At 46.0% G+C, this 26,798-nt stretch overlaps 1 protein-coding gene across 4 annotated transcripts in view; it reads right to left on the reverse strand.

Moving 5' to 3' along the window:
* Positions 1 to 34: 34 nt before the first annotated feature.
* The window catches only part of tns2a (tensin 2a), a gene marked incomplete at its 5' end in the record, with an annotated part of 54,502 nt that continues 27,738 nt past the window's right edge, over positions 35 to 26,798 (reverse strand). The window contains 25 exons of one of the 4 annotated variants that reach the window (XR_013767410.1): positions 35 to 907; positions 1,068 to 3,407; positions 4,567 to 4,596; positions 4,903 to 4,971; positions 5,099 to 5,267; positions 5,358 to 5,435; positions 5,713 to 5,790; positions 5,948 to 6,043; positions 6,150 to 6,284; positions 6,398 to 7,584; positions 8,471 to 8,636; positions 8,854 to 10,422; positions 10,618 to 10,734; positions 10,891 to 10,956; positions 11,828 to 11,957; positions 12,301 to 12,376; positions 12,756 to 12,816; positions 14,120 to 14,232; positions 14,863 to 14,946; positions 15,446 to 15,510; positions 17,026 to 17,148; positions 17,247 to 17,297; positions 17,559 to 17,742; positions 17,903 to 17,952; positions 19,162 to 19,216. Coding sequence is in view for 2 of the 4 variants with exons in the window: in XM_079174364.1 (XP_079030490.1) it covers positions 3,269 to 3,407; positions 4,567 to 4,596; positions 4,903 to 4,971; positions 5,099 to 5,267; positions 5,358 to 5,435; positions 5,713 to 5,790; positions 5,948 to 6,043; positions 6,150 to 6,284; positions 6,398 to 7,584; positions 8,471 to 8,636; positions 8,854 to 10,422; positions 10,618 to 10,734; positions 10,891 to 10,956; positions 11,828 to 11,957; positions 12,301 to 12,376; positions 12,756 to 12,816; positions 14,120 to 14,232; positions 14,863 to 14,946; positions 15,446 to 15,510; positions 17,026 to 17,148; positions 17,247 to 17,297; positions 17,559 to 17,742; positions 17,903 to 17,952; positions 19,162 to 19,203; positions 19,648 to 19,686 (4,917 nt within the window). Of the gene's footprint in view, positions 3,408 to 4,566; positions 4,597 to 4,902; positions 4,972 to 5,098; positions 5,268 to 5,357; positions 5,436 to 5,712; positions 5,791 to 5,947; positions 6,044 to 6,149; positions 6,285 to 6,397; positions 7,585 to 8,470; positions 8,637 to 8,853; positions 10,423 to 10,617; positions 10,735 to 10,890; positions 10,957 to 11,827; positions 11,958 to 12,300; positions 12,377 to 12,755; positions 12,817 to 14,119; positions 14,233 to 14,862; positions 14,947 to 15,445; positions 15,511 to 17,025; positions 17,149 to 17,246; positions 17,298 to 17,558; positions 17,743 to 17,902; positions 17,953 to 19,161; positions 19,217 to 19,647; positions 19,687 to 26,798 lie in introns of those variants that run through there. The other 3 variants (XR_013767411.1, XM_079174364.1, XM_079174363.1) reach the window with 3 other exon arrangements.

Genomic DNA, 26,798 nt, shown 5'->3' on the forward strand with positions numbered 1-26,798 from the left:
CCCCAAAAAACCACCGACCCAAAAGCACTTCAGGTACCACATCATTTCAGTTTAATTCTTTTCTCTTTTTTGCATACAAAATAGCATAATGTCCTTTTCAAACATACAAATGTTTCCTTTTTTATGTCTCATATGTTGTCCTATAGCTGCATGTGAAAATATATTACTACATAATACAGATCGACAAGACAACAGACAATATATTATCGCTGTAATACAAAGTGTTTTTCTAGTTTTTATTTTATTTATACCAAACAAGGCAACGCACTAAATAAATGCAATAAGTACAAAAATATAGCTGGATATAAAGCTTATTAATACAAGAGTGCTTTGTCTTTGGTTAAGTACATCTGTCTTTAGGCCAGCGCCTCGCTTGTGTTTACCGGTCCTCTCTTTGTTAACTTGTGTGTTTACCGGTCCCCTCTTTGTTAACTTGTGTGTGTTTACCGGTCCTCTCTTTGTTAACTTGTGTGTGTTTACCGGTCCTCTTTAACTTGTGTGTTTACCGGTCCTCTCTTTAACTTGTGTGTTTACCGGTCCTCTCTTTAACTTGTGTGTTTACTGGTCCTCTCTCTGTGTTAACTTGTGTGTGTTTAACGGTCCTCTCTTTGTTAACTTGTGTGTGTTTACCGGTCCTCTTTAACTTGTGTGTTTACCGGTCCTCTCTTTAACTTGTGTGTTTACCGGTCCTCTCTTTAACTTGTGTGTTTACCGGTCCTCTCTTTAACTTGTGTGTTTACCGGTCCTCTTTGTTAACTTGTGTGTTTACCGGTCCTCTCTTTAACTTGTGTGTTTACCGGTCCTCTTTGTTAACTTGTGTGTTTACCGGTCCTCTCTTTAACTTGTGTGTTTACCGGTCCTCTCTCTTTGTTAACTTGTGTGTGTTTACTGGTCCTCTCTCTGTTAACTTGTGTGTTTACTGGTCCTCTCTTTAACTTGTGTGTTTACCGGTCCTCTCTTTAACTTGTGTGTTTACCGGTCCTCTCTTTAACTTGTGTGTTTACCGGTCCTCTCTTTAACTTGTGTGTTTACCGGTCCTCTCTCTGTGTTAACTTGTGTGTGTTAACTTGTGTGTTTACCGGTCCTCTCTTTGTTAACTTGTGTGTGTTTACTGGTCCTCTCTCTGTTAACTTGTGTGTTTACCGGTCCTCTCTTTAACTTGTGTGTTTACCGGTCCTCTCTCTGTGTTAACTTGTGTGTGTTTAACGGTCCTCTCTTTGTTAACTTGTGTGTGAATGTTTTATAATCTGTGGACACCACACATTTCACGGCAAAGGTTTGCTCCAAACACAACGTCCTTTCCCCATCTAGCTCTTTCACATACCTTTCTCTTTAAAAATGGACGTTACTGATTCCCTTACCCGACATTACCTTCCGAAAATACCCTCAACACGCACACACGCCACTCCCTCACACACACACACGCACGCACACACTTGTTAAAAGTTAAAAACCTCACATTCACGTTTGCTTTCATCAGAGACTTTCGTCGCTCGCTCCGATTATTAAGTGTACGTGAGTTGAAAAAAAAAAACATGATTGTCGCTTGTGATTAAACGTGTCACAACTTATAAAAGGTGCTGTCTTAAGGCAAGAGTGGCTGTAAATGCGTCTGATATACCTGAACATCTCTAGATATAGGAACTAAATTACATCGTCAGGGCTTTGGCCACTGTATATTCAAACGAATAAAACAGAAACAGAAACACCTGCTGTGTTTAACGGCAGTTGTGTTGAAGGTTACAGGGCTCCGTGGGCCCTCGAGCAGTGCAGGGAAAGGTCCTCTTTGTAGCCGCTCCACACAGTCTGCATGTGTGCGTCCTTAGAGCTGCCGTTTGGCACTTCTTCTGTCATTCTTCTGTCATTTGTACACTGAGCACCAGTCGGACCCAGATGATAAAAGCTGTGTTTAACCAGGGCGTCTGTGTCACGCAGTGAGTTCAACTTAGTCTGGCACTCTGGATAACCGGTGTCATGAAGCTGTTCCATAAGCAGAAGCATGAGTGAGTGAGACACTTGAGCTGTGTTCCATTGCATACTTTTTCCTTTTAGTACGTACTGTTGGAAGCAGTATGCACTAAATTGGGAACAACTGCTTCCTCATAACATTGGCACCTTGAACTTTGCCCCTCTTGCTCCTCAACATAAAGGATTGTGGGTCAGAACAGCCAGAAAAGCCCGCTGGCTTGCGTATTACAAAATGTGACCGGATGTAGCAGAACATCCTGGTATTTTTGACGTACACTGCATTTGACATACTTTGTATTGAGACGTACTAAATCTTTCTTCTGGCGTTCCAAATAGTTTAGTAGTACGGGTATATGAACGCACAGCGAGGCTTTAATTCACCAGTGACATCAAATATTCAAGACTCATTACTCCATACTCAGTCGAGCAGGAGTATGGAAAGTAAATAGATTAAACATTGGTTTACCATCGTCACATTTTGGTGCGGTTTTGTCTAATGAGTTATGAATTATATGTATTATGAATAAGTGATACTTAAGTACAGACAGTAAAAGAATAAAATGTCTCAAGAAGAGGAATGAATGCTTACTAAGACCAATCTCACCAGAATGTTAGATTTATGATTTACTGAGTTGATCAACGGTGTGCACAATTAGTATGCATCTATACTTGGCATTTATTGTGTCTGTTAATGTGGCGCTAAAAGTCCCGCTTTGACACGTTTCATCTATCTCTTGACATAATTATCAGGCCATCACACGTCACTTTGTTTTGTAGTTTTTGTCCAGGTCAGCATCTTGATCCATGTTGACTCTGAACTGAACCTGCTCTGAAAAGAGAGCCAGCTTCATGACACCAGTAAACCCAGAGTCATGCCCAAAGACAGCTGGATAACCCACTCATTTCCTCCTCATGACACAGGCCCCTGGTAGATGGTTGTTTTTGTTCTTGGAAAGCTTCAGTGGATTTGTCTGAAGCCTCCCTGTCCTTGGAGGAGTTGTAACACTGTACATATTAGAAAACAATTACATGGAGTGTTATAATGTCAACCAACCTTTCAGGAAAAGGTGGACATTTCAGGAGCAGAGAGTGTAAAACTGAACAAATGAAAAAGCATCAGTAGGGAGCATGAACTAAGATTTTCAGCCTTCAAAATGGTCTTCATGCCAACTGGTTGACAAAGACTGCATTAGCGCCACGGCCCGAACAAGCACTGGCACTAGGCCACTTCTGCACAACATAAGCAGTCACTTCTGCCTCCGCTTGTCTGCTCTGAGCTGGCTCTCCTCTCCGTCTCCCTCTACCGGCGCTGTGACAACATGACCTTGTTGATGAAGTTGACGATGGCGGAGGCCGGCTGTTCGGGATCCAACTCGGCAAACAGGTGGCAGACGTTCTCGGCCAAGCTGCCCGGCTTCTTGGCCACGAAACCGAACACCCTGAGAGGGGAGGGGGTCGAAGGAAGAGGAAGAAGGGCGTGAGGATACAAGTTACTGAGCGTGAGAGGAAGTGCCGGTCAGGCTGGAGGAAAATCTAAATGGTGATCCATTTTCTAGGTCTGATCTAAATAGTTTTCTCTTCTGGGGTTTTATTGACTTAAAGGGCCAGTGTGTAGCATTTCAAACAAAACACTGGTTCTAGTGCTACTTTGGAGTTTTTACGTTACCTGACGTTCTCCAGCTCGTTAGTGAAACTGGAATAACGTGAGCCGCATAAAAACGTGGTACCGCCAGCTGCAGTCTGACTTCTGCTGCTCCTAAAGTAGTGTTATTATGGTATGGATGGCCTCTGAGCGGCGATACCGCGGGTTTTTACAGTCAGCATCTCACGTTACCACGGGGAGGAGTGAGCAGCGGGGTGTTCAGCTGGTTGCAATCTGCAACCACTTTGCTAGCTGCCGTTAAATCCTACACACTGTCCCTTTAAGAAAAGGGGAAGCATTTTTTTGCAGGAAAAATCTTGATAAGTTCTTTTTTTCATCTGTGAAAACAGGTGGGGAAAAAGTTTTGATAGTGGAAAATGACATGTTTTGTCAACCAGTGTTTGTTGTTGTAATACTCATTTCAGCCACAGGTGGCTGGAGAGCAACACAAACCCATAAATATACTTCTCACTTTAAGTAGTAGTAGATTTTCTCCTCCCCAAAATTTTAAAAAAACTTTCAGATCTTTTCCTTTGTATGCCACGATATACCATAAAAGATTATTGTTAATTGGAGTAAAAATACAAATCACCAAAGAAACGTCCACAGAGATTCTTTTTGTAAGGAACACAGGAGAGAAAACAGATTAGATCAGAGTTAGATAATGGATCTCCTGCATTTTTCTTTTTCTCACTTGTCTCTCAGGGCTTCCGTAGGGTTGACTTCCATGAAATAATTAGTATTATGTAATATGGGGGTCATGGGAAACTTGATTTCATTGTTCAATCCTGTTTGCGGGAATTCATTTTAGCCAAGGCTCACACGCAATCTGATGCCATGCAGAGGCTCTAATGTCACTTCTCAGCCACGGGGGTTAATCTACACTCCCCTTTTTGTTTGAAACATGCATACACTCCTCCTTTCTCTCCGTCATCAAACACAAACAGAGCACTTACTTAACGGCGGTGTTGTCTGAGTTAGTCCACCTAAGGCCAAGAGAGAGAGAGAGAAACCAGACTCAGACACACACACACACACAGAAACACAGGCAGAGCTGCCAAACAGGCCGATGCAGCCTCAGCCCTGGCCGTCATGCTCGCTAACAAAGACAGACGTAGGGTCCATGCGAAGGCTCATAGCAGCAAATGCAGAGAACAATCACGGGTGCAACGGACTGCGGTGACGAGTCTTTGATTCCTGCTGATTTGAGGTTAGTTATAGCTCAAACTGCAGCGACAGGAATCAAAAGGAGATTATTTATATATATATATATATATTTTTTCATTGCCTACCTCCTGTCCTTAGGGTCGATGCTGCTGAAGGTTACGCTGCTCACTGGGTAATGTCTCCTGAAGAAAACCCTAGAAGAAGAAAGGCACAGATGGAGCAAGACAGGAGAGACATCACTGAAGTGTAATGACAGCACAGCGCGTTAACTCTGTCGCTACAGTGTTGTCCGTTGTTTATTAGGGAATGCCTAGGACTTACCTGCGCTGGCTGTCGGTCAGCGTGATGCCCTGCGACGTCACCTTGAACTGGACCAGAGTGGCGGCGGGACGAGGGTTACGACCCAAGGAAGCGTCCGTCGCCTTGGCGATGGCCTGGGGGCCGGTTAGGGACTCTGTTTCCACTGAGTTCAGGTAGAGGACGTTACAGGCTGAGGGGGCGAGGGGCAGAGAGGAGAGAGAGGTGAGCATGGATGACCACGCCTCAAAAGGTGTTTCTGTGTTTCAGGAAGAGAAGTCACCTGCTCCTTGTTTCAGCAGGTCAGCGGCCGTGCTGACGTTATTCACCGGTTGAACCTCCGGCACCTCTCCTATCAGATCTGAGATAAATAGAATAAGAACGGATCAGATAAAAGAAGATTTCCTGTAAAATACGTGAAAGTTCATCTCCGAACACGTAGAGCTTATCAATGTGAGGTTTAAAGGGTCGATCTGTTCAAATATCTGTTCTCTGTTCTGTAGATCAACAGAAAATTAATCAACCACTATAGTGACAATCTATTCATTGTATGTATTTATAGAGAAAATGATGAATGGAGAAAATAATCTGGAGATGAATCAAAAAGATGATCTTGTTGCAGCCGCTGGAGTACCGACCTTTCTCCGTGATCCTAAGGGCGCAGGGCAAAGAGATGGGCGTGATGGAGTGCTGGTAGACTAATGCAGACAGACTCCCTGTGGATAACAGACAGCAGTAACACATATTTTACATTCCCTAGAAATAACAAGACGTACAAATAAAAATAACGATCTTTCCTGAAGGTGCCCCATTCCTGGGACTAAAAATATTATCCTTGAAACCCAGATGTCAATCCGGAGCAGGAAAACCTACCGAAGTAAGGCTCATTCTGGCACCCTTTAATCTTGACTCCCCGAGGGCCGGTTTCTATCAGGAAGTGTCTGACCAGCTGTTCCAGAGGGTCGCTCACTGTAACAGCAGAGATTCACTGTGAACAAGTGTCATTGCCTACCATTGACAAAGCAACTGCTGAATAAGTCAAATGCTGCATAAAACAGCTGGAGGTCGTCTTTACCCTTGCTGCTGCTGTGGTTGTTGGCATTGGGGGGAGGGGTAGCCACCTTCAGGGCCAGGCCGTAGGCCCCCTGGAAAGAGTTGCTGTCCCTGAACAGGAAGGTCCCCGGCTCTCTCTCCTTCAGAGCAGCGATTGCTGCAGCGAAACACAACCAAGACGTTAGGAAATGTAGTGAAATGCATTTGCAGCAAACATTTTTATTTGTTCAAATTAGAAAAAAAGACACAAAAAAAGAAAGAATGGACTACCTTGCTCTCTGGAGATTCCAGGCTTGTACCAGAACCTTGAACTGTCCTGGACAAACTTCACACTGACCCTGTTCACGTTCTCACTCTCCACAGACGCCACTCCGTCGTTTTTGCCTGCGGGGGGGACAATTTCCCCCACGGTGGGAGAGAACGTGACATGGAGCTGATGCTGGGCGGCGGCGGCGGAGGGAGGCGCGTGGCCCGCCGGCCTCAGAGTTGCCGCCCCGTCGTTGGGCGAGCCCGACTGAACGGGTGGGTGGCGCTTCTCTGGCAGTGGTGGCTGGGGATGAGGAAGGGGGATGGAGATGGTGGAGTAATTGGAGTAGGAGGACGGGTAGAGCTGAGGAGCGTGAGCGGAGTAGCAGGGCCTCTTGTTGGTGTCCGGAGCGGATGTGTGCCCAGCAGCGCTGTGCTCCGTGCCTGGGTAGTGGTGATGCGGGGGTCCGTACTGCTGGATGTGGTTGGGGTGGTGGGGGTCAGGCCCACTCAACATCAGCCTCCTACCCAAAGTGGCAAAGCCAGGAACTGGGGCATCAGAGACCGGGGAGCCCTCCGTACTGCTGGAGGCCAGCTGGGCGGATGAAGATGAAGCTGGGGCGGGAGACGCGGGGGCAGTGGGGGTTATTGCGGGTTTTGCGGCTTCTGGGTGTGGCTCCCTGGTGGGAGAAGATCCGGGGACCTGGGTTTGGGTCTGGCTCTGAGGCTGGGGCACCGCCTGAGCCACAGTGGAAGGCAGAGCGGCAGCCTCGGAGGGATGGGGGGTCTGGAGAGCGAGAGGGCCAGACTGGGAGTGTGCAACTGGTGCAGACGAAGCACGGATCGGGGATGAGGGAGCCCGGCAGATCCGCTGGTTTGATGTGGTCGGCGCTGCAGAATCAAAAGGAGACGCGTTCTGCGTCGCCGAAGCTGACGGTGTATTTGGGCAACAGTGCTGCTGTTGGGGTGCGGTCGGGGTCGGGTCTGTTGGTGCAGTGCAGTGGTTGTGGGGCTCCGTTTGCGCAGGTGTGGTTGTGTGTGGTTGTGCGTCTCTGGCCGACGGCCGCTCCGTGCTGCTTCTTTGGCATTCCGGGGATTCCCTGGCGATGAGATCAGCGCGACAGTGTCCGTCCTGGGGCCCGGAAGTCTCGTAGTCACTGCCGATGATGTCTGTGGTCCGGATCTCATACTCCCTCCCTCCTGGACTGGGGCTTAAAGGGACAGACGTGAGAATTACTGTCACAGAGCTGCTCGTGATCCAGTGAAATGTTTCTAAATGTAAGAATAAATAAATCTTTATTGACATCAATGATAAAGCTGTATCTGGATATCCTATCTAAGGATAAGGAACACCGGATGATGACTGATGTGTAAATGAAGAATGCCATATGATCGGATGAGCCAGATCACATCTGGAGGCGGTCTGGCTCACATTGTGATTAGATCTCTGCCGGGTGTAAATGCGGTCCGATCACATTCTTCCTATATGTGGTCCAAATCAAGATAACAAGTTTGCTTATTAAAGGAGCCCTTCTTTATTTGTTAAAGCCCATGTTTTTGATCTAAGTAACTAATGGGGACAAGCATTTCTTAAAATGGTCCAGTATTGAGTGAGAATGTTGCAGACAGCAGCCGCTAAACGGGCTGCAACGTAATCACTCGGTGCAACAAACAAACAGGCCGGATCAAGCAAAAGGTCAAGAGAAAGGTTTTATTTCTCTGTAGGGTTCTTTCCATAATGTGATAATAACAATCTGAGCCTGTCAGCCTAAAAATGCACTTTTATTGGAGGTACCTTGACGTAAGGAGTTGCCTGATGTGATTACATTGCAGCCCGTTTAGCGGCTGCCAACTGCAGCGTTCTCTCGCAATTCTGGACCAATTAAAAGAATGAATGTCCCCCATTAGTCATTTAAACATAAAAAGAATAAAGAGTCCAGGTTAAAAAATGCCAAAGTTACCCTTTAATACCAGGTATAATGGCCCATGGATCAGATTCCATTATCTAGATACATTCATTCATGTTTCTCTCCACCCTGGTGGTGAGGAGCACCCCGACGCCACCGTCCCTCCTCAGTAAGAGAAAGCGTGGAATACCTTTCCTGTGTGCGTAGAGGGCTGCTGGTGTGGACAGGGGTGGGCGGTCCAGACATGTCGGATGGCGTGGAGCATGCGGCGTGGCCGTCTCTGTGGACCCTCTTAAAGGACCCGTGGGTAATGTGATCCCTCCAGCCCACACTTTCAGCGGAGCTCCGGAGGCCATCTGAAAAGGACGGGACCAAAGGAGAACATAAAGGAAAAAAAGGAAGCTCAGTGGAGATATTATGAGCTTATATGAGGCAAATGTCAAATCAAGAAAAGATGGCGAGAAGACACAATTTGTGAGTAATGTGTAAGGCATCTGTCTGGTTAAGCATTACTGATTCAGTGCATGCTGTTGTTGGTTATGGATAATTAGTATCTGATTCAGTGTGACTCACCAGTGTGTGAGTCAGAGCCGTATGACTGCTGCGAGTCTGGATGGTGATGGTTGTGGTTGTGGTCTGCCGGCCCGTTGCTATGGCTGCAGGGCCCCGTCATGGATGAAGCCGGGGGCAGCGGGGACGTGGACTCAGACTGGTAGCCTGAGGCGTAGCCCCTGCTTTCAGACGGCGAGGGCTGGTACGGTGAGCAGGGGCACACCTGGCGGGGCGTTTGGTAACCGCTGCTGCTGCTGCTGTACTTCAGGTCCAGGTGGGAATGAGCATGGGACCTCGACGCCTCTGGATAAGCCGGGTGACCCGATGGCAAGGGGTCAAACGTGAAGGCCGGAAGATCGTGGCCCTGGGGGCCGTAGGAGGCCACGGTGGCCCTCCTGTGCCAATACTCCGCCTCTCTGTCCCGCTCCCACTGCAGCTCCGCCTCCCTGTCTCTCTCCCAGTGGAGGGACATCTCTCGGCCTCGTCTCAGCGCAGGATCCCTCTCCCAGTGGAGCTCTGACCCTCTGGGTAACTCCGCCTCCCTGGCTCTCCTAAGCCCCACCTCCCTCTGCTGAAGCTCCGCCTCTCTGTCCCAGTGGAAGCCGTCACCTTGGTCCAGTCTCAGGCTGTGATAGGCCGCCGAGTCGTCTCTCCTGATGCTGCAGTCTCTGCAAGGGCAGCCAGGGGGGGGCAGGCCATCCATTTGCATTATATCGTGGTAGGTAGGGCTGGTGGAGGGTTTGGGGTGGTGCGGGTGGGGATGGTGGTGGCTGTGAGGTGGAGGAGGGTGGTGATAGGGGCCGTAGTCGTCCTCTCGACAGCAGAGGCGACCCGGGGCAGACAGGGGGTGGTGAAGCGGGTGGTTGTGAGAGTGAGGGTCTGGCGATGGGTAGGGGCACATAAGTCGAGATGAAGGAGCCTCCGAGCAGGAGCGGTGCAGGTAGTGCGGAGGCCCACTCTGGCGGTCCCACACCAGATCTGGAGGCGGAAGGTTCTGGTGGGAGTGGGGGCTGTAGTGCTGGCACAGATCCATGTGTGATGGAGGAGAAACTGGGTTGGGGCTGGCAGAAGGGGTCGCCCCGTGGTGCCCATTGGTGCCGGGGGCCCGGTCGAGGCAGTAACCATTGGGCATGAGGAGGGTGCGGTCGCAGCCAGGCTCGGCGCAACGCTGGGACCGGTACCCATTCCGGCAGGAGCAGGACCGACTGAGCCTCAGCGTCGCACTTCTCTCGGAGGGCAAAGAATCGCCGTCGTCCAAGATGGCCGTCTCTCGCTCTCCACCCCGGTTTCCCTCTATGCCTCCGAGAAGACGCTCCAGCTCCTCTCTCTCGTGCCTGGTCGGGGGCAGCAGGCGGATGGGATCCTCCTGGCGCTCTGGATGGACGGATGATTGGTTCAAATGGACGGAGTGGCCTGAGAGGGCGGAGTCAGAACCGTGAGCGGTAACATGATCTGGCCTGTCTTCCTCAGGGCCCGCCGCTGGGCTGCTGCCATTGGTTGAGGTGAGGGAACCAGAGCCGGGACCTCGGCGCTTCTTTATCTGAGCGTAGAGACTGCCATCCACTGGACCTCTGGTGTGGGCAATATCTACTGTAAGAGAAAAAAAGAAGACGACGATCAGCTCTCACAATGACAGTAGTCATTGGCATATTGCCATTTATGAACCGGAAATCTACTTGAAGTCTGTTTTTACTGACGTCTGCCAACTTCTTGTACTCATCCCTCTTTAGTAATTACATAAAATCATACTGAGATTGGATCTGAAGAGAACAGTTAGTGTGTTACCCTCCAGGCTGTCCTGGTATCGCTGGTTAAAGTTCTCATAGGAATCCCAGCGGACCACAGGGTCAGCTGTGTTGTAGTCGACTGTGACAGCCGGGTCGTTCTTCTGGTACTCGCGGCCTGGGGAAAGACACATCCACTTTACATTACTTTGGCTATTAGTATTAGTGCAGTGGAGCATTTCATTCAACGTATCTTTCACCCATTTGACAAATATGAACTAAACTTTCAAAGTGGGACAGGTATGAAGGAGGATTTGAAGTAGAGAGAACCCACCTTTCATTTTCTCAGGTCCAGAGGAGAAGACAAACTCAACTGTGGCATCAGATGGAAAACGCTCATCTGGGGAGAAGGGAAGGAGAAACAAAACATAGAGGGATAAATATGTTACAATTCTCAAAGAACATGGCAAACATCCCAATATCCTAACATAAAAATACAGTTTCTCTACACCAGTGCTTTAAAGAAAGGAATCAAACATGGTCTCTGCTCCAATACATCAAACACCTTCCACAGATGTGCTCTGAGTTGTGAACACACAATGGTGCGTTTATGTACATTTGAAAAAGAATAGTTTTATGGATTGAAGACCACACACACACACACACACACACACAACAGACTTTTTTCATTTCAGAGAAAGTGAAACCAAGGAGGAAATGAGGTAATGAGCATATTCATTACAGACTTCAGCATCAGGCCGGTGCTCACTGAGGCTCTTTGCTCTCTCTGAGGGGTAGTTAGAGACACTCCCTCCCTGCACACAGTACAACGCATTCTCGATATATACTCACCTCCAGGGAGCTGTTATTATGTCCAGGATGGAGCTTAAGATACTACTATTATGGGATTTATTCAACCCCAGTAACATGAGGCCATTCTAGGCAGCAAACCACTGTGAACACATTCCCACAAATGGCTGCTGTTAAACAGACCTATTCATCTCAGTAAGCAGTGGGAAGCTGCAGAGTTGTGGGTTCATAACTATGTGTGACCCGTCTCATGTTTAAGTAGTCGTGTGATCCATTGTAAATACTAAAAATATATTATAGATGCTTTAAAGGGATCCTGATAAACTTGTAGCCATTGTACACGCCCCATACTACACAGGATACCTGCTTCCCAAAAGAGGAAAAGTTAATCAAATACTGTAGTACCAAATGCATACAGGTAGAGGATTAAAACATGCTCTATACCACCTAATTAAACGTACCAGTACAAGCTTCGTCCAACTCCCCTTTGCCAAACCAGAGCTGGGATCCGTGGATGGTGCAGGTGTGAAACTGCAACCTGAACACGGTGTCTCTGTCAGCGCTCTGGGCTCGCCTGTGGTAGCATTTGACCTGCAGAGGGCGACGGAGAGGAGGGAAGAGACGCAGCTCAAAATGCATGTGGGATAACGAGGGCAGTAAATCCAAGGCTTTGTGCTCCAAACGGAGCGGCACCTACACTTTCCCAAATGATGGGCAAATTGTGACTCCTCGTTAACAAAGCAACAAAACCTTTTTCCAGACCAACATGTATAATTTAGAGGTGACATATGGCAAAAGTAATTGTCAGTGTATGTTTCATTTATTTAAATATTTCTCCTCTCCGTTGAAGATTAAAAAGCTAATAAGTCATTATTGCGACCCCGTCCACACCATGGGTTCCTCTGTTTGTCGTTTCCTTCCCATGTGAACTCACCATGATGTCACCCTTCAGCAGCAGCGCCGGTTCGATGGTCACACACAGCCGCCGGCCTCCGGTGCCCTGAAGGTCACTGTCGACAACACAGCAGACACAAACAAGCCCGTTAAAAAACTAAAAGATAGAAGGAACGCAAGCAGATAGTGTGGTACCAACTGATTTGCTTGTTTGCGTGTCACAGACATTTCCATCATGTTTTCACTTGACAGTGGCTATATTCACGTGTACCAGCTTGGAGAGGCCTTGACGTAAACAATCAAGTTACAAGATATGAGTTCAAAGCTGGATCGAAGAAGAAAGATGCCCTTTGTGTAATATCCGTCACTCCTATCTCTTTAATCACTCCATGACGGTGTTGAAACCTCAGCTCATGAGCCAAAAACACCCCAGAGCCAACAAGTACGCCCTGATCCGTGCTATCAGTTGGCCATGTGACGGCAAGAGAGACTCACTATATGCCTGAAGTGTAGACCAGCTGCATGGACTGGTAGATCTTCAAGAAGGGGTAGTAACCTAAGAGGAGGAAGAGGAGGAGAGAAATTCAGACTGAGCAATCTTTATCAACATGAAGATAGAGGAATGTGCTGTCTGCCACCCACCCTCCCTCTGGACTCGATCAGCAGATTAAAGATAAACACGAGTGGAATGGTTTGCGTGGGTGGAGGGTGAATGTGACCACTTGTGAGCGCTCTGCAGTCAGCAGAGCAGCATTGCTGTGATTCAGCAGGGAAAGCCTGTCAGAGCGCCGTCACATCACATGTGCATTTAAAGATGCAAGGGAAAAACTAATTGCCTCTTAGGCAAACAAACAAAATGAACTGTGAGGATTCAAAAAGACAATGAGTGTAACCCAGAGACCGTCCCATAAAAGTCTACGGGTGTAACCGGCAAAAAGCCATTAACCAACCTCCACTATGCCGAGGAGGGATTGTAACTCTGTAAACTCATATCTCATATTCATGGACTACTTTATTGCCTTTGTACAAGCTCTGTAAAGAAACAAGTCAAGTATTACATGCATTATAAAGAAACTAAGGTTGAATATCCTGTAAACTATTTGATTTGGCTGCAAAATATTTACTCAAATTAAGATTTGTAAGTACACCTGTTTCTAAAGCATTTAAATATGAATTGGACTTCTTTGTATAATCCCTGCTTTTATAAGTCAACTATTTGTGACAGTCACGTGATCGCACACGCCGCACCATCTTACAAAAAAGTGCACGACCGAAGCCTAAACGCCCCACGCTCAAACGTGATTGGACAATACTACTCGGACTACAAACAAAACCAGAAGGCGTCCGATACCAACATCTTGTCCCGTTGCAGACAGATTCTACATTCACATGTAGATATCTGCTTATTCAAATTGATAGCTTTGTAATGACTTTCTATGCATTGGAGTTTGTATTTGCAATACAATAATGATAATGTGATGTCATTGTTACTACTACTACTACTACTACTACTACTACTACTACTACTACTACTACTACTACTACTACTACTACTACTACTACTACCCCTTACTTAAAATCCACCCACACAAACATTAGTGAGGTCATTCTTACTGTGTTTGCTTTATAACCTGTCAGACCACATTTTGTAAACTGGCTTCTAAATGAACTGCTCAAACCATTTCCACTGGCAGCAATACAATCATTAAACGTATTCATTATTTGCTTCTGATTGCATTGATATTCTGTATGTAAAATTACTATTTAAAACTCTCGGTCCCATCATTTTGAGAAACAATATAGTTGGCTAAATTGGGTATAGAACTGGTGTTTTGGCTAAAAAGACGAAACAAACACACCTCCTTCGCCCTGGAAGTTGGGGAGTGACGGGATAAGAACTTGGTGGAGGAAGAGAGGACTGCTGTTCATCTTGATCGTCCCGGACAGAAGGCCCCCGAAGTAATAGATGTACCTGAAAGAGACAGATTGATGCGATACGAAATGAGTGAGACTAACATGTGGAATAACAATAACAGATGGAGACGTGGATGGAGAAGTGTCTTTACGAGGGAAGAAAAAAGACAAACAGCCCCGGAGCAGACGAAGCTGTTGTCAGAGTAGTTTCTTCAAAGGAGAGAGCGAGGCAGGTAGAAAGACAGGAAAAACATCTTTCTGAGTCTTTTCCTAAAACGATTTGCCCGTTGGTTTAGGGCATATTTCTTGTGTCTGTCACAGTTGAACTGTATTCAGGGATGTTTTTCATTTTATTATCATTATTTAATCATTTTCTTTACTCTCACATTGCTTACTTACATTTATTTTTGACTGTTTTCTGCGCCTATTTCAAAGGAGACATTTTGACTCATAGTAGGACAAACCCATGTGTTACTAACAGCATTAACATTCGGCCTCTGTTCTATTCAAGTGTCCCGGTAAGCCGTGACAGTGAGGCAGCATGCACAATACCAGGACCCTCAAAACTGAGGCAGCTAAATGGAATTTGGCCATGCTAACTGGGGATGCATTTAATAACTTCTGTTATGATGTGGAATCCCATAACCCCCCCCCCCCCCCCCCTCACCCCTTGCCTATTTCCCCTCACCTGTTTTGGGACGGCTGGAGGGAAGAGGACACCTTATCTTCACAGAACTTCCTCATGGCCAGAGTACTGAGAGCCTGGTCCGCCCTGCACACACACACACACACACACACACACACACACACACACACACACACACACACACACACACACACACACACACACACACACACACACACACACACACACACACACACACACACACACACACACTCTTTAAGCCAACAATTTCCATCATGGGACTTGCACCAGACCCTCCAGATGCCAGAGAGTACATGGAGAGGATACAGCTGGCTTTGGCTACAGGATAAACCAGTTTCCACTGTTCCTGCACAAACTCCACTGGGCTTAATTCATCAAACGCCCTATCAACAAAAGCCTGAATGGAAATCATTGTGCTGCGTATACTTGAATTAGAGATCAGCCACTAGATGCACTAGTTTTGAAACACACTTGTGAAGTGTTGACCTTAAATCCAGTGTGTTTTAGCGCGTCAGTTCAAATAACCTTTAATGTGTTCCAAGTGCGGATATTCTGACGAACCACAAAATGTTAAATTGTGGCTTTTGGATGCCTCCACACTCACCCCGCGGAGATCTTGCTGTAGTGCATGTAGGCTGCAATAATCACGCCCGTTTTACCTTTGTGGCCCTGTAGGGAGAGAGAGGGAAGTCATGATGAGCTGGTTTCCACAGCTTGTAATATGTGACATTTTATTTCTGCAGGGGTTAGACAGAGAGAAATGACGGAGATACGCCAGGGACAAGCAGCTTTGAATTCAAATTAAAAAGCTCCCTGTGGTGTTTTTTTTGTGTCACTCCGGGTGCTCCGTACTTCCTGACACATTCCGAAGACATTCCAGCCTCAAGCTGCTAATGCGACCCCTCCAGATACCAATAAGGAGGCTGCACCTCCGCTCAGAGCACAAATTAAAGCTTGTTTTGCTCCGTGTGGAAGATTCTTCATTGACACAAACTTGTGTTTACTCCCGTCCCTGGCGTGATGTGCAGCTGGGGAAGAGTTGCCTGTAGCTGGAATGTTCTGGGAAGTCAGCGGACCACAGAAGCAGTCTGCTTTTAGCATTTAAATTCTCCTGACCAAAACCAATAAATAAAAACGACCAGACAAGCTGTGTGAGCTCGGTCGCTCTCAGTGAGAACAGGAGAAAGTTCATATTGACACTTCTTTCCTTAAGGGTGACGTCAAATGGGAGTTAAACATCGAGTTGACACAGTGTGATGCAGATTGTAGGGTTCGTTTTCTGGCTCATTGGTTACGTGGTGCACTCTGTAATTTTGGTTTTAGTCAAGTTATATTTTCACTGCAATATCTAACTGAATTTATAGCACTTTTACATCAGTAGTGAATGGAGAGATTACGATTGATTGAACGTACAAGCAAGTGAGGTACATTATCACACATGTTCATGTTTATCCATGATGGCAGCTGCTGCAGAATGTAATCATAAAGAAGCATTCAGGTGGTTAGTTGTTTATTTCTGTAACATTGTTCCATACTGTGTTAAGATCCTTTCCAGCTATCTGGCAGAGGTGGAATGCACCTAAGAACATTCAGCATACTTTAGTATCATTTGGGTGTACTTGTACTTGAGTATTCACATGTTATGCTACTTTGAGTATCATTTGGGTGTACTTGTTCCTGGGTAATTCATGCTGCTTTATACCCCACTCCATTTTAAAGGGAAATATTGCACTATAACATTATACACTTCTGGCAGTAATTTAGTTGCTTGTCACTTTGCCGATCAGGATTTTACACACAAAACACAATTTACTTCTAAAGATGACACATTGTTACAGACCATACTGCAAACAGTGTAGTTACACAATTCTGTTGCACAAAGAGATTTACTCTTGACAGCTTCATTACATTTTTCTGATGAGACATCTGTATTACACTTCACATTTTCCACTGTGAAACTTTAAATTGCAGGACCTTTTTTTGTTTGTTAGTTATAACTTAAAACATATATTGAAAATGCTGATGTTGCATAATGAAAAAAATGCTCAAAGTATTCTGTGTACTACAATTCTGCTGTGACACTTCAAAACTTCACTCATCACTACACTTCGATGCTTCTGCCCGTTTCCGAGCCTGGGAAACAGTGTGGACAGGAAAAACCCTGGCGGTCCCCTAAACTCTGACCTTGCAGTGCAGGACCACCACGTGCTGGGGGTCGGAGGTCAGCCACGTCTCCATGGCCTTGCATATGGCACAGATCTTATCCAGCGGTGGGGCGTGGAGGTCGGGCCAGCCGAAGTCATGGACCTGGAGAAGGAGGGGAGAAGATCGTGTGGTTGAAGGAGATTAAACCAAAGGCTGTGAACTGAATTCAGTGACGAGAACTACAAGAAGAAAAACTCAACCTTAGTATTCAGCCGGTTGATGTCGTGGCGCCTCTCGGAGAGGTTCAGGAGCTGAAGGAGAAAAGATGTTTATCACTGTGACCAGTTATTGTCTCAGCTGGTGTATTGTGGGTGTCACAATAAGAAAAACAGACTGCTAATTTGTGGGTTGCTAAGTGTACTTGCTGTGTCAAAACCTATTGTCTCTATTGTGCAACAAGCATCCTCAGCTGAATGAAACTAAGGAGGGAGGTAGAATCTATGCTACAACAAAACACCACAGACAAACTACTACTCCTGTAATTACTGTGCGGCGCATCTCTGCTCCCTCACCAGAAACTTGTCCTGGTGTTTGGACTTGAGCATGGCAGCCACCTCCTTCAGGTTGAGGCGGTACCTCTGCTCCTCCAGCTTCGGGGGGAAGAACACGGAGATGATCCTCTCGGTGATGTAGGTCAGGTCGAAGTCGTAGTGGCGCTCCATCACTCTCTCCATCACGCGGTCCACGCTGAAGCTCCTGGAGGAACGGGGAGGAGAATAAAATGGAAGGGGGAGGGGAGCGTCGCAGACGTGGAAACCCATTGGTGTGATTTGCGTTGAATGTTTTCTGCAGAATGAATAGCTCTTTGGAGCAAAGCGACAGGCACTTCACAAGAAATGAATGAGATGACCTTTACCTCGGCAGGGTGTTTCTCTGTTTGCTATAGGTCAGCGACTTGGTGGACCCCTGTGGGGGAAAAAGATAAGGTTGGTTAATGAGGCCATCCCATAACATAAATACATGGTGCAGTCAAGTTCAAATGCTTTTATTTTATTTCCACATACTGAACCAATACATCAGATCAACCATACAGTATGTGTCTACAGTTACAATCACAAAAACAAGGAGGGAGAAGATGACTAAAGTATTTAAATTGAGTTATCTGGAACTATAATTTAGTTTCAAAGGTTTTCTCTCTGATACAATGTTTTACTTCTCAAAATCATTGATAAAAAAATACAATATTCTATATAGATTTTTGATAATGTCAGATATATAGTTTTATTCTTATCAGACTCATCAGAAAGAAATGTTTTTGTATTAAAAGGTGCTACATTCTAAATTCAGAGCATATCTATGATTGAGGGATTGCCTCCAGACGCTCTCTTGACATGGCGACGACTGAGCCGGCAGCTAGAAGCTAACAGTGTGGCGGCAGGGCTGACCCGAGCTAACGGTCTTATTATACATTTTGACTTGTAAAGCTAAAAATACACGGTAGCTAAGGGATTACAGCGCGTGCCATAGCACCTAAACCTCCCAGGTTCCATTCCGGCCTTGGGACCTTTGTTGCTTATCATACCCCTCTCCACACAAAAACATGCCCTCAAATATTTGCCCTCGATCAATATATGCCAAAACATTATTCCATTCCATTTATTATTTAAACAATGACGTCAGTATTCACATCCCCAAGGATTGAATTCTAATGTTTTTGGTGACCCCCTGACCTTCCTTCTAGCGCCACCACCAGGCCAGATCATCCACTCTGACACAACACATCAGCTCTGGTGGGCTGATTGCCATGAAAGTCACAAGGATGCAACATTTCCTCTTGCCTAAGATATCAGCTCTAACATGTCTCGTCATCTAGTCGGCAGATTGCCATCAAATCTGCTGAGCACATTCAACATCACCTTTTGACTTGAGTGACTTTAACTCGAGCGCAACCCTCAGAACAAACGTGTCGGACACTTTCCTATTAATTATTTCAGCAAATTGAGCAGGTCTATGTGTTAAATCAAATTCAATGAAGCCACAAATGGGTTTTTCTCTGACAGGTTTGAACATTTTTCAAGATGGATAGCATGACACTGGGGGGAAGAAAAAGGGAAGATGCAGAGAAAAAAGTGTGCGGGTTAGGAGGACAAGGGATAGAATGGGAGGTGTGCTCACCAGGTGCTGGATGTGTCGGGACGGAGCGGTCCCTCTACGCTGCTGGATGCGTGGAAGGAGCGGTGACAGGACGAGGGAGAAGAGAAAGAGGAGGATGGTGGGAAGGAAGTAGGGCAAAAGGAGGAGGTTGAACGGAGTTGAGAGAGAGGAAGAAAAGAGGAGAGAAGGGAGCGAAAAAGAGGGGGGCATCAGAGGAAGGAAAGGAGAGTTAATTAAACAAACAGACTCTCTAATGGATAAACATTACTACTTCCTGTAGCAACATCAACAATTTTCTTTTTCTTTTTTCGAGACAGGAATCCTCCAGTGCTCCAGGAATGAACCCGAGTTCCAACTACGTTGAGGGCTCGGCTTCCCAAAAGGAATTCAGCCGGAGGAAACCATTCGTGGTTTTTGTGAAGCCATACCTTGAAATAAGACCAGACGAAGAGGGAAAACTCGTCGTTGTAAACAGAATGCTATTGAGGAAATGAAAAGGAAACTCACCAGATCATTGGCAGGGACCGGGATGCACGCCGAGGTCACCTGGAACACACAGAGACAGACAGACACATGTGAATGCAGAGGGAATGAGTCAGAGTTGGTAGATGATGAAGAGCAAATGCTTCCTCAGACAAAAAAATTAAGATGGAAAAATCCACAAATAAAACTTAAAGCTCATGTTATAGGAGTAGGGAAATATGCTTATTCACTTTCTTGCTTAGAGTTGATGAGAATATTCATATCTCCACTGAATATGATGCCGGAGCCAGGAGACGGTTAGCCTCACTCAATTAGGCTATGCTGTTCGCTTTGCTAACGAAATATTAGCAGTTCGTGCCGAACGGATAATTATGAAACTGAAGCGTTTCAGTGAGAGAGCACTTTAAAATAAAAATGGTAAAAATGCAACTGCCTCACAGTAATGTTAGCTTCCTGCAATGTTAGCTTGTAACGTTAACTTTACTAGCTTAGCTAGACTGGCTACGAAAATAAAGTTCCAGCACCTAAACTCCAACTTACTGTTTTTATGTTCCTTTTTTTGTACAGGATTTAACAAAAAGAGACATAATGTGTAAATGTTATAGGTGTTGGTAGGTGTATTATTTTTAACTTCAAAGCAGACAGAGCCAGGCTTGCCGTTTCTCCCTTCTAGTCTTTGTGCTTAGCTAAGCTAACTGTCTCCTCACACCATATTTAGCCTAACTGACTGACAGGAGAGTGGTATCAATCCTCTCATTCAACATTTGGCAAGGAATTAAATGGATATTTCTTAAAATGTCAAACAAAAATTTTAAAGCCATAACTTTTGTCGCTCAAGCAAGGCAGGGGACCAAACCTAGGGAAGAAATAAATAATTTACAATAGACAATAGACAGTAACTGTCTCTGTATTAACATGTAATTACACCAAACAAAAAGAATCCTGTCATTTTTACATTGTATCTCAATTTGTCAACCGCCACCGGGAACGCTGCCCAATCTAAGATCAAGATAGTATTTCACCACTTACAGCTCAGCAGTGCAACTTGTTGAGGCCAGGCTGTGGGAGGGCATACACGACATTTTTAAGAGCTACATGACGGTGAACGGAACCCAAACACTGTCTGTAAAGCTACTTAGACGCACTTAAGAGCCGGTTAAATACAAGTGCAGCTGATGTTTGAGGGCATGTCTGTAAAATGTAAAGCATACTGAGGCCAAATACACAGCTGGAGGAGCACCGGAACAGAAACACAGAGTCCAACTCCCATGTCTGTTATGGGCCGACAGGTTAGTGAACTGTGACCAAAAGAAGCAGGAGCCGAACAGCAGCCCTAATGAAGGGCCGCAGTCATGCTTACGTAACACACACACACACGCACACACACACACACACACACACACACACACACACACACACACACACACACACACACACACACACACACACACACACACACACACACACACACACACACACACAAAGCAGTGTTCCCGCAACATAGCCCTTTTTTGGACTGTTTATTTGGATACAGGAAAAGGGCAAGGGCTTGTGTATATCTCATTGTGCACAAAGGGGAAGTTGCACAGGCCCTGAACCTGCGGGTGTGTCACCACAGTGTGTGTGTGTGTGTGTGTTGTACAGTTAATCTTTCTTTCTTCAGTCTTTCTCAAGCAATCTAGCCCAGTCTCCTACCGATGCTCGTACGTAGCTACAGACATCAACAGGAAGCCAGAGGAACAGATAATGAGCTAAATCCAGACTCGTCTCGTTTTGACAGAAGTCGCAGGAAACAGGGTTCAGGTCCGGCCATCAAACAACTAGTTGGACAATGTTCCTGTGTGACTCACTCGCAGAATTAATGTTTTTTTTCCATCTCTGTCAGGAATTGAATCTCAAATCGTATCCTGTGTTGTGGTTATTATTCTTTCTTTTTAATTCCCTGCTTGAACCAAATTCACAACCAGATAGTTTGGAGCCGGGCCGGGCTCTAATTTCTTAGTTCCCTCTGGCTGATGCAGATCAGTTTCATTCTATTCACTTTCTTTCTTTCTTAAATCAGAGCATGTGAAACAATGCATTGTGTTTAGATAGCACAGTGGGCTTGACTCTGCAGCGACATGTGAAACTCATCTGCCATGACATGACACAAATGTGCTTTTCCATCGGGTCTGTGTTCTTTAGATACCGCAGGGCCGGGCTTGATTTCTGGGCTCTTTGCATGCTGTGCCCTGCTCCTGTCATTCTTGTAAACTAAACATCCAACTGCCATCATAAGCAAGCAATTACCCTACTTCCTGTCCCGGTCAAATGTCTCTTTACAGATAGCAGCACTGGTATTTTGCATAACACATGTCCACAGTTGGATGCAGGGTTGAATATTCCCCTTTCCCGGCATGAATTCCCGTGGGATCCTGAGATTTTTTTCAATGTATTTGCTTGTTTGTTTGTGTGTGCCTGCATTTACTAAAACACAGGCGCCTTCTCCAGAACTCATTGACACTTTTGCGCAACTGCGGGACGGTCTGACCTCAAAGAGCAAGTTTTTTAGAACAGCTGTGTGGCATAAAAAAACGTTTGGAGTGCAGAATGTGATGACAGTTCAACATTTCTTCGTCTCCCAGAGCACGGCATCACGTTATCAATCAGAAATGGATGTGTACTCTAGGGCCTCAGAAAGCCATGACGATGGTGAAATGTATTGTTCTATGAGTATTTTTCTACCAAGCGAGGACGATGTAAATTGGGAAAGTCCTCAGAAATCGGAGAGGTTCGGCGAGTACTGCACGTCACCGGGTCAGCGAACGCATCATTTCCCGCTTTGCCAGACATTCGATGAAAGCCACGGCGCAAAAGTCATGATGAAATCTGGTGGTATTGTTGGAAAATTCCAAGCAAATCAGCATTTAAACTCCTCGCGAGACAAATAAAAACCTTCTGGAATCATCTACTGGTTCCAGTTTCTCCTTAATCCTGGAAGTAGTTCACATCACTTCAAATTTAAACTTGTTATGACAAGAGTTTTAAACCCTTAACTGCTTTTATTTCTGATTACAGCGTGAATCAGGCGACACCTGGGTTGCTATATCTCGTTCTAATGTCTCCCTCCTCTCCTCCATTCGTTCCTCTGTTCATCCCTCTCTCCCCGCACCCAGTGAAGGGGCCAGCTGAGGGGCGGTCGCTAAGCCAGAGCAAACACACCGAGACAGATTCCATCTCCCTGGGCCAACGCTTACGCACAAACTTCCTGCTAACAGACCTCCACCCATCTCAACTCGTCCAGCTCCAGTTTTCATCCCTGTTCACATCCCTCTTTGCTTGGGCTTTTTGCTCTGTCGTGTTTCTGCAACTTCAGCTCTTCAAAATCTTGTAGTTTCATTTTCTCTCTTTTCCTGCCATTTTTTCTTTCCCTCTATCTTTTCATTCTCTCTCCAATTTCTCCTAGCCTTCCTCTCTCCTCCTTTGTTCATCCTCTCCACTTTCCCTTCCCTCGATCTCAACACTTCCTCCCCCCTTTCTTTTCTCCTCTAATTGATTTTCCAACAAACACCTTCCCATTTGTCTTCACCTTGACAAGCTCGTTCCCTGCGCCTCCCTTTTTGAACCTCCACTGTTGTTCTTGCATCTTTGTTGAAACTAGGAGATCACACAGGTTTGAAACCAAATACCCTTGAAAAAGACAAAAGACCCACGCCTAGCTTGTTCTGACTTGCTCCGGATTCAAACTGCCCGTTACATGTCTAAAATGTTCTTAACAAATAGAAAAGTAAACACTGGAGCAGCCCCCCCCCCCCCTCCTTCCTCCATCCCTTTCCCTGCCCTCTTCCTTCCTCATGTCCGTCCGACCAGCCCTCTGTCCTCTTCCTCCGTGTCACGTTTATTTTCGCTCTGCCACAGCGGCTCTGGCTGCTCCAGCTCTTTGACACGCTCTTTGATCCATCAAAGTCAGAAGCAGCATGGCTAATGGATAATGCACAGCTCTCTGCTCTCAACGCATGGCTTAAGAGCTGTGGGCTCTGGGAGGGATAACTAGGGGGTGAGGTAGCAGCCTTGGTATGTTATTAGTGTGAGAAACGGGTGCGTTTGGAAGGGGCCCGCCAGTTTGAGAGCGATTCAGTGTACATGTGTGAAGAATAACATATATTTACTATGTTATTCATTTTAATGCTTCCATTGGGGAAGTTGCAGTTTGATATTATTCAATTCCCGGATTAGAACATCTCAATTTTCATTTTAAAGTCACTACTAAAAATGTTTCTGTTAAGACCTGCTTGAAATTCAAATTTCACACTGTAGAAGTGTCACTACCTTCGTTCCTAGAATACGCTGTCCACAGTCATGGGCATCCCTGTTCAGTCCCTCTTTGCTTGGGCTTTTGCGATGTTGTGTTTCTGCAACTTCAGCTCTTCCAAATCGTGTACTTTCTGTTTCCCCCCTTTCATTTTTTGCCCTCTCTTTTCACCTCTATCTTTCTTTCCCCCCCCATCTCTTTTTTTCTCATCCTCTCTCTTCCTTTCTTCATCCTCTCCCCTTTCCCTCCTCTTGATCTCAACACTCCCTTCCCTTTTTCTTTTCTCCTCTAATCGATTTCGAGCCATTTGCTCTCCTCATGTCTGACTTCTGCACTTCACACATCGCTCTCGTTCCCGACGCAAACATTAGGGGAACTTCATTGTTTAAGGCCAGCCGGCGTACATTCATCACGTGATCATTTTATCCTGTCAGACATTTGTGTGAAATTGTCGTAATTAGCAGGTGAATTCTTGCATTATGGCCAATAAACATGTTTTGTGAGAGCGCAGTGACCTTTGACCTTTTCACCATCAAATCCAGGGGGATGGAAGTTGAAGAAATGCCGCCCAGGTGTTCCTGTGATATCGCTTTCAGAAGAATGGACTGGACGGACAGACAACCCTAAAACATTCACCGATTACCGACATGCTAATTCCGGGTTAATGTACCGAAGAAGCTAACCACATACCGAAACAGAGCCCTGTGCCTTCAAGGCTATATTGCTCAAGCTGGTCATGAGTTTGAGCAATATGGTATGTCTCACTGTCTTACACCTGTTTCCTGTAATAGCTCGAATTCCAAACAGGTGAACGGTAAAAGGAATGCATGTAAAGAAAAAAGTGGTCTGAACCAATTCAAATCATTTTAAACAGGAGGAAAATACATAACAAGGAATGATAATGTGTGTGTGTGTGTGTGTGTGTGTGTGTGTGTGTGTGTGTGTGTGTGTGTGTGTGTGTGTGTTGGACTAGGTTGGTAATCACATGCTCTATTTTTGGACATTTCCACGTGTGATATCCACCTGTTAACTAAAGCCCTTATGGTTTTCCTTTGCTCTTGCTCCACTCTGTGTAGCATTCTGTGTCGCTTAAAACCTAAACGTTGCCCTGTGGGCTACACGTGCAAGCACAGAGTCACCTGGCTCGGCTTCACGACTACCCGTCAAATGCACCCCACATGTCTAACGCCCCTTAATCGTGACAAGGTGGGCTTCGGGAGGAAAGCACCCAGCCTATAGCGCGAGGGGACTTCAAGGGCCACGGGTGAGCAAAAACAACACCTCTGGGTTAAACACTTCTATCCTCTGGACTCTGTATGTTATCCGTGTTTTCTTTCCTTCTTTGTATTTTTCAGCACGTGTTTCCTGCTCTCTCACTCGTTCGTCCCTCATTCCCACACTTTCCTTTGACCCCCAGGAGGAAAGAGTCTCGGTCTGGAGCCGTTTCGGTTCTTGCTCCGAGCAGCTGAGAGGGAGGCCGAAGACATCGCAGGTCACGTGGGTTCCCCGCGGTGGAGTTTTTTAATGACCAAGGGGGACGCAATTCCCTGTTATGGAGCTTGGTCAACACTTTACACACATGCGCAGATATACTCCTAAAGATATGCAGAAGTCCGCCCATCTTTACCCTCCAAACACGGGCTGGAAGCCCTGAGCCGGATGAAAATAAACGCGGGTAAATAAACAAAGCAGGAAGTGGTTCGGGTTGAGATTGTCGGAGAGGTTGACAATGGGAAAGCCTCCTGTGCACCGACGAACACGGGGCTTTATTACAGATCAGGCCTTCCCTCGCTCCGCGGTTGAGCTTCGCCTCAACTGCGTCTCTGTCATTTATCCTGTTAAAGAGAATGAATGCTATTCCCCAGAGCGTAACTTCCCCTCCTCTGCAGCCTCAGTGTTTACCACAAAAAACGCATTCAGACAGACATTGCGCACAGTTGCTTCGATCTCTGCTGGAGCCTGTGGCTCATAAACAGGCCGGCTCCGTCGTCTTTATTGTCTCCCTGTGATTACGTTTTTTCATCTTCCGAGGAGTCGAATTTAGAAAGACAGTGAGACATTTTCTATCGCTAAAATCTGTGACTCGTGTCCCGCACCAGGAGGCGTGGGCGTCAATGGTTGATTTGTCCCCGGCAACGTAGACATCCAAATGGGTCTCTTCCCCCGATTCATGAAGGGCCGTTCCCACCAGCCAGTGGCGGGCCGTGCATTTTATACCTGGGCCTTCAGTGCTGTCCTGCAGCTGAAACAAAACCTAATAATCTCATTATGTCGCAAGCTATGGTTATTTGTTTCTAGGGGTGTAACAATACACGTATTTGTATTAAACCATTCGGTACGAGGCTTACGAACCGAACAATACGTTTGAATAATACTAGCGCATTTGGAAAATACAGAAGCTTAAATTGTGGGTAATATAATGTTTTTGGTGGACTGCGCTCACGTAGGAGACAACAAACTTTGTGACCTCTGAACCCGGAACAAAAAAAAAAGAAAAAAAAAGACCGCTGAGGCACCGCACTTCTGGGAGGCTACGCTAAACTAGCTTAACAAACAATAACTCTGTGCATGACGGTATGCTTCGTAATTAACGGACAATCCATATAGTTCAAATCTATATAATTAACACAATGACAATTAACAACAAACTCACAAGAACCAGTCACATATATTACAACAAAGCATGACAAATCAATCCAGCAGACCTGCAGCAACACGCATTCTGCTACACACTCGAGGGCTATTCAGATATTAGATGTAAAAAAACAAACGCAGTTGACTTACCAAATGCTGTTCACTTAAAGACAAACTCCAAATGCGAAAAATGTCCTAATTTCTTCCATATCTTTCAATTTGACTAAGCCTCTGATGGCTACTTTAAGTT

Source organism: Pholis gunnellus (assembly GCF_910591455.1).
Source record: "Pholis gunnellus genome assembly, chromosome: 2".
Classification (NCBI taxonomy): Eukaryota; Metazoa; Chordata; class Actinopteri; order Perciformes; family Pholidae; genus Pholis; species Pholis gunnellus.